Source organism: Prunus avium, chromosome 1 (assembly GCF_965620075.1).
Source record: "Prunus avium chromosome 1, drPruAviu1.hap1.1, whole genome shotgun sequence".
Lineage (NCBI taxonomy): Eukaryota > Viridiplantae > Streptophyta > Magnoliopsida > Rosales > Rosaceae > Prunus > Prunus avium.
This window is the reverse complement of record NC_142284.1, coordinates 43,240,067-43,251,799: the sequence shown is the minus strand read 5'-3', so window position 1 is coordinate 43,251,799 and position 11,733 is coordinate 43,240,067. Positions and strand designations below refer to the sequence as shown.

Here is an 11,733-nt window from a genome sequence, read left to right as displayed (position 1 = left end):
GATTAAAAAATTAAAACCATTACACAAAAAAAAAAATCAAAGATTTACCATTTATTAATCATTCTTTAAATAAATAAAAAATTAAAATGTTCTTGTGGGTGAGCCCGTGGCAAGTGGCAGCATGAAATCCAATTGATTTTTAAGGAATGAAAATGATTTAACTAATAATAAAGTAATAAACTATGCACTTCAATCGCTCTCCAAATTCGCGGGAAGGCCATGGCTGTTGGTCAGTGCAGCTCACTTCTCTGGTCGTGCAGACCATGCACGCCGAGAATACCTTTATTCCCTTTCGCGCCCTCTCCCATTCTTTCGACTCTTAGCCCCACTCCCATTCGCGCAAATTCCAAACAATTGAGGCTTTCAACTGCCAGGTCTCTCTCTCTCTCTCTCTCTCTCATATATGCAGGGTTTTGTAAATCTTAGAGCTGTCTTCAGCTGTACATATTTGCAGGATTGGTAGGGTTGTTTCTGCTGTGGTTTCTGAGGAAAGCGCAATTCAGTCGAGTTTCGCCGGCACTGATGGGTTCAAACTCACTTACTTGGAGGTGGGTTTTCATTTTCTTATTGGTCTTTCTTAGATTTGATTAGTTTTGGGCATTTCCTGACATATGTATACAAAGTTTTGCTTTAGGGGAATAGTTGGTTGTGGGATGTGGGTGGGTTGAAAATATTGGTCGATCCAATCTTGGTGGGTAATTTGGATTTTGGGATCCCCTGGCTTTATGATGCTGCCAAGAAGTTTTTGAAGAATTTCCAGGTAGTCTTTTAGTTCTTAATTCAATTTCCTTTTTATATCTAATTTGCCTTGTTGTTATGCATATGTTGCCATTATTTTGTAGTTCAATTGTTCTGGAATTGATAAGCTTGTTTTGATTGGGTGTACAACTTTAGTGCAGCTAAGTGATCTTCCAGAAGTTGATTGTTTACTAATCACACAAAGCCTCGATGATCACTGCCATTTGAAGACTTTAAAGCCGCTTTCTGAAAAGTACCTGAATCTTAGAGTAATAGCTACACCCAATGCTCAGACATTGTTGGATCCCCTTTTCAGCAATGTAAGCATATTCAATCTTAAACTAGTGTTTTCTTTTCCAGGCTGCAGCTCCTGAGTGCTTCTGTTTTGTTTTTTATTTTAATATATGCTATTCATTCTTTGTAGTCACCATCAAAGAAATTAAGACCTGAGAAAAATTGGCTTGGTGGTCTATACTATAACAAGCTGATAATGACACCACACTTATATGGTATGATCAAATGAAATCCAAAATCATAACTTGACAATAAGCAATGCCTTTTTTCTCAAGAACTAGTGTCGTTTTTGGGTAAGAGATGTCAATCAGGCTGGGGCCTCTGTTCTTATTCAGCTGTTCCCTGTTAATTTTTGGGTAATTACTTTTACTGCTAAGATGGCGGACATGACCATAGACAACTTCCATGCCAAAATCACATCTCTTATAACAACTGAACCTAAACCATTGTCTCAATTGGTTTCTGAAAGTTGCAATACTTGCATTCAAGATAATTAAATAATTATGTGCTCAGAAGCATAAATTCAGATGCATCTTCTCTGTTTTATACTCACACTCTAATTTTTTCATTTTTCAGGTCACATATATGGAACCTGGTCAGAGCTCCATAATTGAAGCAAGAAGTGGTTCTACAGTCAAAGTACAGGCCACTGCAGGGCCTGTTCTTGGTCCTCCTTGGCAGCGCCCTGAAAATGGGTAAGGTTTCATTCGTCTATTGCCAGTATGACACTAGTGAATTCCATTTACAAGGAATGTTACAGTTCCTTTGTGGTATAATATGTTCTTCAACTTTTAGTCGAGTGAATATTTCCAAGGAATGTTACCTATCTGTAGATTTAATTTTGATGTAGTCTGTTATCTAATATTTACTCTTTAGTTGAACGAATATTAACTATATGTATATGCTATGTGGACCAGATATCTTGTCAGTTCTCCACAAGGGAAATTTACTCTTTACTATGAACCCCATTGTGTATACAACAAGAGTTCAGTGGAGAAGGAAAGGGCTGACATTGTCATCACGCCGGTCATAAAGCAGCTTCTGCCTAAATTTACTTTGGTGTCTGGACAAGAAGATGCAGTTGAACTTGCAAAGCTGCTGCATGCCAAGTACAAATTCTTTTTACCTTAACACTGACATATAAAAAAAGATGGTTTTATTGTAAGTATTTCAATGTCTTTGTTGTACATTTTGTAGGTTCATTGTCCCGATGACAAACGGAGACTTGGATAGCAAAGGGCTTCTTGCTAGTTTAGTTCAGGCTGAAGGAACAATAGAATCATTCAAGGTTGTTTTCTTCAACTCCTTGTTGAGAAATATATTTGAGTCATTATGCTTTTGAAGAAAATAAACTCTTAAGATGACATGGTTATGTAACGCAGGAACTTTTGTCCAAGGAATTACCAGATGCGCAGGTACTGCAGCCTACTCCTGGTGTACCTCTAGAGATCCCGCCACTTTCCAACCTCCCATAATTTGTTTTTGCAGATACACAGAAACTGTAGCTCCTTGAAAATATGTACATCTTTATCAAATCAAATTTGTAATTTGCCAAATGGAAGTTCATTGAAAGGCAAGGGCCAATGGGCTAGGTCTTGCTACATATGTTTTAAAGCAAAAGAAAGTACAGTTAGAGGCCCAAAACATTTCTAATTCATAGAATGAGTCCAAGTGATGCGGGTAAGTATGTAAAATTCTATAGTGTATAAGGCCCATGGGTGAGGCTTGTTTTAATCGAATTAGTTAGTCAATGGATCAAATTGGTTAGTTTTATTAAACGGGTAAGAAATATAACATCATCTAAAGGCATTAGATAAGGCCATGACTCGGGTAATTATAGTCTCAATTAATAAGTAACTAAATAAAGTACTTGAAAGCTCTTAATTTGTCAAGTTCCATAACTCAGATCCTGTTTCCATGAATTTTTACAGTTCTATAAATGTTTTGTTTGGAGTGAATTTCCTATAAATGTTCACACTTTTGTCTTTTTCTAGGAAGTATGTGGTCATCTACCTAATCTATGAGCGCATTGTAGTAATCTGTTTGTCTGCCTTTGTAGTTTCCTCGTTTTTTTTTGCTCCAAGTTTCCTCTTGTTTATTTGCCAAATAAATTAGGTATTTTTCTTCGTTTTTCTTTTTATTTTATTTTATCATTATAATAAATTAAAACAACTTTGACAAGCTCAATGAACCTGGCCGGTTCCATCCATGAGAGATATTAGTGGTAGTGTTATTAGACTGCAACCACAACAATATTCCATTTCTGGAGCCAATAAAATTATAAAACCAGTTTACATTTTTATCACAAAAGAATAATGGGAATCGAGCAAATATGATTGTATTTGCAACAAAAAGACATCACGAATGCATTTGGAGGAGTTGGCGTCGTCCTTCAGGAGACTGAATGAATGATTCCGTGAAAATGGACTACATATATCTTGTTATTTATTTATTTTGAATTAAAAAAGCAACATTGGTTCGTCAACAATGACGAGGACTTAAACACTGAACCCATTGATCCAAGGGGCGATTATGGTTTAAGCTTTTAGGCTTAGTTGCTTGTTGAGATTTGTATGTATAAACACTATAATTAATCATCAAACTATTGATAAATGCATTTGGTCGAGTCTGTGTCCTCAAGGGGAATGCATAATCATTTCATTAATCTCGGTAAGTACTATAATTACTTAGTAGGATGCTATCTAGCTCCGCCCACCATAACTAGCTGGGAACTAGGAACTAGGAACTAGGAACCCCCAAGAAAGCCAACGATTATTGTTTCCATCGTAAGTAATGCTATATGTATCGTGAGTTGTTGATGTATTATGAAATTCACTTGTATCAATAGTTGATACTTAAACGCGTATTAACAACTGTTTCTAACACAATTAAAAGAACTTTTGATACCACAAAAAGAAAACATTGGAATTAATTTTCCACCTTGCCTTGAACAAGATGAGGGACATCACTCTCAGTGTGCTATATAATTACATAATTAAAATTTAATTTGAGAGCGTGACTAGCTAACTGGAAGATTCGCTGAATTAAGGTTAATAGCTACCGAGAATCCAAAGGCGTCTCGTATAATTAGGTCGATTAAGTATATGGGACAGAGCAAATAATGTTGTTGCTTCGTGGTGTTAACCACGCCAACCACGTCAGCTAGCCAGCACATAAATGTGGACTTCTCAGACTTCAGAGCCATAGCTACCCAAAAAAGAAGCCAATTAATTGTGTGGAAATTTTATAAATTAAAAATTATGTGGGTGATATTGCCCCAGTGGGCACTTGTCCCGCCTAATTTGTGAGATTCACTTTGGAATATAATAACAATTTACTTGGGTCAACTTCAAATTATATTTATTTTTGGGGGAAATGTAAGGATATGTATTGGAACGGGAATGAAGTACTAGTACATACTATATAGAGGGGTGAGAAGATAATTATAATTCTGCAGTTTACCTCGAGTCAATATCAAATGCTAATTGATCAAAGTTGTTTTCTATCTTCAGTTGAGTTGGGGATGGCTATATTTAGTTTCGGGCTACATTTTTAGCCCTTTAAAACATGAATTTATAAGGAATATATAGTGGCAGACTAAATTTTAACCGTCTCTAGCAACAAAAGGTCAAATTTAATATTTTTATAGTTGTTAGTATATGATGTAAATTTATTAGTTAATTTAATTAAACCACTATTTATATCCTATTTAAAATACATTTTAAAAGAGAAAAATATTGTAGGATATGATTTTTTACCTCCGCATGTTGGCATGTGATAAACAACTTAAAAATTAATTTAAATGGAAAAGGATGAAGGAGCAATGCCAAATGGGCACAAAATCTTTTTGTTTTCATTTTTAATGTGAAAGGAAGATGGGTTTCATTCAGCATTAATTAATCTACTCAAGCATGACAAGTTCAAAAGAACAAACAAAACTTGGCATTGATAATGTACGTAGGATTAATTTGTCTAATTCAACAGTTCAACTTGAAGAAGATGACCAGAAAATGCTCAACATCTTCCCCCCTCGGAAGAATTATGAAGACATTTTGTCACCAAATGAACCAAAAAATGACTTTGGTATCGATTCCTCTTAATTAATTTAATAGACGGCAAGAGGCACTTGGCCTTAAGGTTCACTCAAGGGACACTTCTCTTGAATCTTTCTTTTCTCTCTCTATCTATCTGTCTTTCCCTTGGACTTGGCCCTAATCCAAGCATGGCATCTTCTAGAACACTTTGAAAATGTCCTCAACTCAATGGATTAATTGTTTCTCTTCTTTGCTTAAAATACATATTCAATTCATTTTCTATTTAAGGACACCTTTGAATCCAAAAATAGAAATATCATCTCCACCCAGAAAAAAGAAGAAGAAAAAGTCTGATGAGAACTCAGAAACCGTATGTGAGCTGGGAGGCCCCCACATGAACCAATTAGGCTCTCCCCTCTTCATTAATTAATTAATCTTAATATTAGTTTAAGTTAATTTAATTTATATGATAGAATCTTGGACAAGGTAAGATTCTTGGGGATCAGAATTGGTTCTTCCTTCCCCATAAGATAAGTTAAGAAAATGGAGAATATACTAGCACATTACATTTTAGATGATAACATATATGCACATTTCCGAATAATTAAAATTAAAATATTAAAAACTAGTGCCTAATTGTCCCGAATACACTGGAATATTCGTATGTGGACCATGGAAGTGGTACATTTTCACTTTGTTTTCTTGTATAAAAAAAAAAAGAGAGGAGTCGCAATGCGATAAGCTAGAAAATTAGCTCCAACTAACACACAGCTTTGTCCTAAGTGTCTTGTGTTGACACAACACAAACACAAAATGATAATAAATTATGGGGCCTAGCCTGGTTATAACTTTCACCTGTACCATCTACCATGCATTATCAGAGCCGCCACGTTTTAAAAATGGCCTGGATCACCGCCATGCAAGCATCTAAATAATATTCTCTCTTGGATTATCTCTGGTTGTTTTGTATTTATTTCATCGTTGAAGCTATATATATATATATCCAAACTTGGAGGGAATGAAAAGGAAAAGAAATAAACATTGATGTTAACATTAAAGAGGGGAGGAGCGGGGGTGGGGTGGGTTTTTATGGATAAGGTATCCCCATCTTAGCTTACCCAACCAAAACCTAATCAGCTTCAGATAGAAGTTAACATTAAACTGTTCAAACCACACTTTCTAAAGCAGTTGATGTTCAGAGGGGGTGGCTTTATTGGGAAACATATGATATGTGTGTATGTGCGCATGTTTTTGATGCATGCATATCCAACAAACTACTGAATTTTGCCAATATTTTTCTCCTTTTGTGCTAAAGGCCAAGGAATTATCATATTGTGTTTAGCCTCTACGCAACCCAATTTTCTATGATTTGAGGCAACAATAGCCAAACAGAAAAGATTTGATTAGATCTGCAACATCTGTCATTTGCTTATTTTCTTGGGTAGGAAGATTTCTCGTGGGTCAGGATTCTTTTGTTGTCATTTTTATATTTTTCATGACTTTTAAGTAAAGAAGACTATATTCCCCTCATTGTCAACGAAACTCTAAACTCCCTCATCAAGTTATCGCTACGAATAGACCATCCTTTTCACCAAACCTTATGTGGCTGTCTGGCCGGTTGGACAAATTCACATGTGGAAATTAGTCCCAATTTACATAATTTGGAGTTTAGAGTTCAATTTTAGCGTTCAAGTGATTGGTTGCCTTTATGGTTATTGTAATCGAGCCTTTCGGCTTTTATCAATTATATTTTTATCATTTGGCAAAAAAATAAAAATAAAAATTATTAACAGTACAAGTCTTAACCTTGGTGCAATTAGTAATTACCACGAAACAGTTTGATTTGCAGCTTCTCTGTCCATTAATATGTTCATATTAGACTTTGATATTTTATTGCAAATTGTCTAGGTTCTTGCAATCTCAGCTACCATTCAAATTTCAACCTCGTAGCCAGTACAGATCAGAGCATTCAATCAAATGCATACAACAGTTAACAAGCCGACGATTACTAAAATGTGCAGGCTATACTTATGTACATTGAGATATAACAAACAAGAAACATTATGTTATTATTGGCGTGCTCGAGCCTCAGAATATTTTTTGTTCTGCTTCCAAATTCTGTATGTAATTTATTCAACTTCAAAACTTTACTGTCACTGTCCCTCGTATCCAGCACACACCTCTACATCTTATAGCTCATAAACGACAGGAGGGCAAAACAAAACAGGGAAAAGGTCAGAATATTGGTGTGGTAATCAGAAAGGACTTTCTAAAACGATGGTTACAAAATTTTTACATCATTCTCATGTTAAAAAAGTTTATAACACAGGGGAAGCAGTGGTGTGAGTGGAGGATGATGTAGCAGTAGAATTGCAATGACCGCGGCCTTCGCTGTGGCTGACCCTCTCATCTGAATGAGAGGACTCAGGTCTCTTCGGTCGCGGTCTTTGCATTAGGGATGGTGGTGACACTGGTGTGACGGTAGAAGGAGATGTAGCCACAGGTGCATATATTCCATTGGCTGCAGCAACCCTGGCGGCCTCCCCTGAAGCTGTGGTTGCTGCTACTGCTGCATAGTCCTGGGGTGGCACCCAGATACCTCCCACAACCAGAAACTGTGGTGCTTGTGTGTTGCTGTTGCTGTTGTTGTTGTTGTGCATTGTTGGAGTTGGTCTTCGAGTGTGCAAACGATATTTCTGTAAACAATGGAAGATGATAGAAATTAGGCTCTGCTTGATTGCAGGACGGCTTAATAAAAATTCACAACTTCTGATTGATTCTTCAAGAAATGTATGCTTTTGTTAGATTCACAACTCTTCGTTGCTGGGTTGTTTTATTATATTGATTTAATCACATTGTAACTTGCACATAGAGAGGCACCCAAAAGTTAAATATGAATAGAAATTCAAGACTAATAGCATGACTTGAATTGATAGGAAACCTAAGAAATACAAACTAACAGTACCAATAAGATTATTCTATAAGTTAAAATTGTAAAGATCTCCATAAAAACATTGCTTCCAATCTCTGTTATGTATGAGTAGTGGCATGCCTTTAGCTCCATGTACAATTTTATTCACATCACGCAAATTATTATTAAAACAGATAGATGATCAATCACATATACAAACCTGTAAATGGCTTTTGACTTCATCGTTTGTGAGCCCATCAACCTTCATTAACTCTCTAATTTGCTTGGGTGTAGCAGCTGCAAGGAAAACCAATCACACCCACATGTCAAGCAAACATCCAAATGAATTCAATCCCATATGCATCTAATCATAATAAATAACATATCCCATGATCATTGATCATCCAACTAAATTAATCTCAAAAACATACCATGTGAACCACCAAGCTGTTGAAGAGCATGCAAGAACCGGCGATGCAACTCCGGTGACCAGTTCCGCCTTTGTTTCCTCTGACCCTGTCCATCTTTTTCTTCTTTCTTGCGGCTTTCACCACTGCCTCCACTGACGGTGTCTGTGGTTGAACTAGTAGCCGGAGCAGAAGCAGGCACTTTAGCCACTGGCCCATTAGTCTTTCCAACGCTTTTCTCCCTTTGGAAAGGCTGAAAAGCACCCCCATTTCTTTTGACCTCCATCACTAAGGCCTTTCTAGGCAATTCCTGCAATGACCAACACCCCAAAAATCAATACTTTCCTGCTCTTTTACCTCAAAAAATTGAGCTGCTAAACAAAAGGGCAATCACAATTCATTTCAATAGATAAAGGTGGAATCTTTTTTTATACCTCTTTAAGAGGTGGATCTGGGGTTGTATTCCAGAGCTGAGCAGATCTAAGCCAGTCTGATTTTTTCTTGTCACCATTAGTCTTATCCTTGTCATTGGTCTTGGGCTCCTGAGACTCTTGCACCTCATCATCATCACTATCAGAAGAGGAAATCCTTTTCAAGGGAATGAATTCCTCAAACACATGCCCCTCACTTGAAGTTTGTTCCGAGCACTCAGATTGTCCATGCATGTAGTCTGTGGTTGTATCCGAAAGCTGTTGCTTACACCTCTCAATAGCTAAAAAAAACAAAATAAGAAAACAAATCCATATAAATTCAAACCAAGACATGAACTTTAGGACTTAAAAGACAAGACTTCAGCTGTAAATTGAAAAGGGTCCGTACCTTGAGTGACAAGCTCCAAGCAGAGAGGGAGCTCACGCTGAAAAACTTGAATCTTATGCCTCTCTTCCTCTAAGGCCTTGACATAGTCACGGAAACCCAACCTTGAAGCCTGCATTTTCTCTGTAGACTCCATAGCTAACTTTTTTTTCTTTTTTTCTTCCTGGAATTTTCAAAGCCTGTGTCTTTATCTTCCTTTTTGGGTTAAGATCAGAGCTAGAGAAATGCGGGTGTGAATGTATTTATGTATGAGAGAGATTATAAGAAGGAGCAGGTGGAGGTCCAAAGCATAGATAGAACCGAACAAGGGGGATTGGGTAACGAATGGGGCTTCTCAAGGACGCATATGGGATCCAAGTAGAATCCGAAAACGGAATAATCTTGCAGACCAAAACCAAATTATTTAAAAAGAAAGAAACCAACAAAAACTAGTTTCTAGAGATATTAAATTAGAAAAGAAAAGATGGAATTTTTAAGAGTGTTTTTTGTTTTCACAGACACAGAGAGAGAGAGAGAGAGAGAGAGACGTCGGGTCGTGGCGTCGCGTACAAAAGCGAATCTGTGATTGGGTTTTTATTTCCAAATTAGTTTTTTTTACAAGTCGGGGTTGAATATTCGATGGTATGAATTGTGATTCGCTTTTCTCTGCCTATCCATGGGCTGGCGCTGACGTCACCACCTCCCACACCTACTTTTATCTTTAATTTTTAATTTTTTTTAAAAAATGTTCTAATTTTTATCGGATAAGATCAAAGACCGATTGCTCCCCCCCTCCAGAGGGCTGAGCCTCTTTACCAATTTCTTTCCTTTTCTGTTCCCTACCCTCTCTCTATATTTATATTTTATTTTTCTGTTTATCTAATTAATTCTTAGTCATATTTATTTCAAGTCTATTGTTTCTCTCTCTCTCCTCCGAATATTCTCGGGGTTTTCCGAGAGCAAAGGAATCTTCAAGGTTCAATCTTCTTGTGCGTGGGTGCGTGCGTGCACACTCGTGGACACGACGCGTAGCATTAGGCGTGATTAAATGTGGCTTTTCGCGCCCTCTGAGGGCCAACTGCTGCTCATCCTAATCCACACTGCCCTCTGTTTACGCTATGTTCAATCATTGCTTCCACCACGCCCTCTCATCGGTGCGTTCTTCCCAGTACCCGTTGTGATTTTGACACCTGTCATTTTATATGCAAGAGAATCGAGGATATGTATCCCCGGATTCTGGACGGTGTAGAGATTCCCTGGAGGTGGGCGTACTGTAGAGATGGTGAATAAGGGCTTAGTATGTTCGGCCCATTTTGGCCACTGGCTCGGGTTGATCCATGGCCCAGGTAATAGACGGGCTGGGGCTTATTTGGATTCAGCCCATTAATTTAGTTTGGGTTACAAACGTGGTCGCACCGTTCATTTTAGATTTTCTTTGTATTTTTTTTTTCATTTTTCAACTAGTAATAGAACTTAAATCAAAGAAAGTTTGGCAGAGTTTAGCTTAGCTAAGTTGGTTAAAGTAAATGTGAAACCTACTTTGCACTCGAGTTCAGATCCTCCTTCATCATAATTTAAATTAGATTAAAATAGAATATGATTTGTATATTTTTAAAAAAAACAAAGAAGAAAGTTTGGTATTTAAAATGACCAATGTATTGCTTTAGTATTTAATTTAAATTCTTCCTTAGAATTAAAAGAAGACTCCATGTCCAGTCTTTAAACAAAATAAAATCAATGTAATGTTGAGCAAGCAAAGTGCTTCTCAAAAGTTCATCGATCACACCCGAGAAAAAGAAAGTTAAAAAAAAAACCTAATTCTGTCAGGCTGGAGAAGGTGACGCATAATCTTATGACCATGTGATCAATGTGAATGATATGGCAATTTACACTCCTCCCCCGCCGGACATCAAATCAGAAAATAAACGTTTTTCTTAAATTTAGTGTTCATGAATATTGGACGCTCCAACCCTACAGCAAACTTTTAAATGGAGCCCAAAAAGAAGCTGCCCAAATTATAAAAGATCCTTTTTACTTTTTGGGCGTACAAGAAGAATCTTTCTCTTTCTCAGCCCCAAGTAACATGACATCTTCTCTTGCTTGCTTCTTCGAAAGATTTTATTGAATTTAATTTGTTTAATTACAAAAAAAGGTTAGAAAATATTGCGTAGACAGTAACATAGAGATCCCTGTGCTGTGGTGGTGGAGTCAAAAATGAAATGTTGACCAGAAATTAGTCTTTCAGAGTGAAGAAGCTGGGACTGTCACATGAACAGTAGTTAATTAGAGGAAGGGAAGGAGGGAGGTGGTGTGACAAATCAATGGGGGCGGCTACAAAGTCTGATGAGATTGGCACTGTTGGCTATTCCCAGTTTCTTTTTTCAGACAAGACGAAGATTTGGAAATTTTTACTTTGCCTTTCCTACATTCGAGTCTCACATACACATATTTCGCAAGGCAAAGCTATGCGTGACCAACAGTTTGTCTTTACACTTCCTCAGCACATGTCATTCATCAACAATAGTAAGTAAGAGTACATCCCACCACTATATAT

General features: G+C 37.1%; 2 protein-coding genes across 2 annotated transcripts; one reads left to right on the top strand and one right to left on the bottom strand.

Annotated features, from left to right (window-relative positions):
- The first annotated feature begins 161 nt into the window (after positions 1 to 161).
- On the top strand, positions 162 to 2,676 carry LOC110757110 (Metallo-hydrolase/oxidoreductase superfamily protein). Its single transcript, XM_021958652.2, has 8 exons — positions 162 to 374; positions 455 to 548; positions 635 to 760; positions 900 to 1,058; positions 1,609 to 1,727; positions 1,950 to 2,141; positions 2,230 to 2,320; positions 2,415 to 2,676. Exons 1-8 carry the CDS (start codon positions 220 to 222, stop codon positions 2,505 to 2,507), a joined length of 1,029 nt encoding a protein of 342 aa, XP_021814344.1. The 5' UTR covers positions 162 to 219; the 3' UTR covers positions 2,508 to 2,676.
- A 4,433-nt stretch (positions 2,677 to 7,109) lies between these two features.
- On the bottom strand, positions 7,110 to 9,769 carry LOC110757178 (transcription factor HHO3). The gene is made up of 5 exons (XM_021958739.2): positions 9,204 to 9,769; positions 8,819 to 9,096; positions 8,409 to 8,694; positions 8,198 to 8,274; positions 7,110 to 7,762 (listed from the first exon to the last, which is right to left on the bottom strand). Exons 1-5 carry the CDS (start codon positions 9,334 to 9,336, stop codon positions 7,385 to 7,387), a joined length of 1,152 nt encoding a protein of 383 aa, XP_021814431.1. The 5' UTR covers positions 9,337 to 9,769; the 3' UTR covers positions 7,110 to 7,384.
- Between the last annotated feature and the right edge of the window lie 1,964 nt (positions 9,770 to 11,733).

Coding starts and splice junctions, on each gene's coding strand:
- LOC110757110 (XM_021958652.2), top strand. CDS start 220: ATGGCTGTTGGTCAGTGCAGCTCACTTCTCTGGTCGTGCAGACCATGC. Junction 549..634: donor TCAAACTCACTTACTTGGAG/GTGGGTTTTCAT, acceptor GTTTTGCTTTAG/GGGAATAGTTGGTTGTGGGA. Junction 2,142..2,229: donor GCAAAGCTGCTGCATGCCAA/GTACAAATTCTT, acceptor TACATTTTGTAG/GTTCATTGTCCCGATGACAA.
- LOC110757178 (XM_021958739.2), bottom strand. CDS start 9,336: ATGGAGTCTACAGAGAAAATGCAGGCTTCAAGGTTGGGTTTCCGTGAC. Junction 9,097..9,203: donor CTTGGAGCTTGTCACTCAAG/GTACGGACCCTT, acceptor TGTTTTTTTTAG/CTATTGAGAGGTGTAAGCAA. Junction 8,275..8,408: donor ACAGCTTGGTGGTTCACATG/GTATGTTTTTGA, acceptor TTTTCCTTGCAG/CTGCTACACCCAAGCAAATT.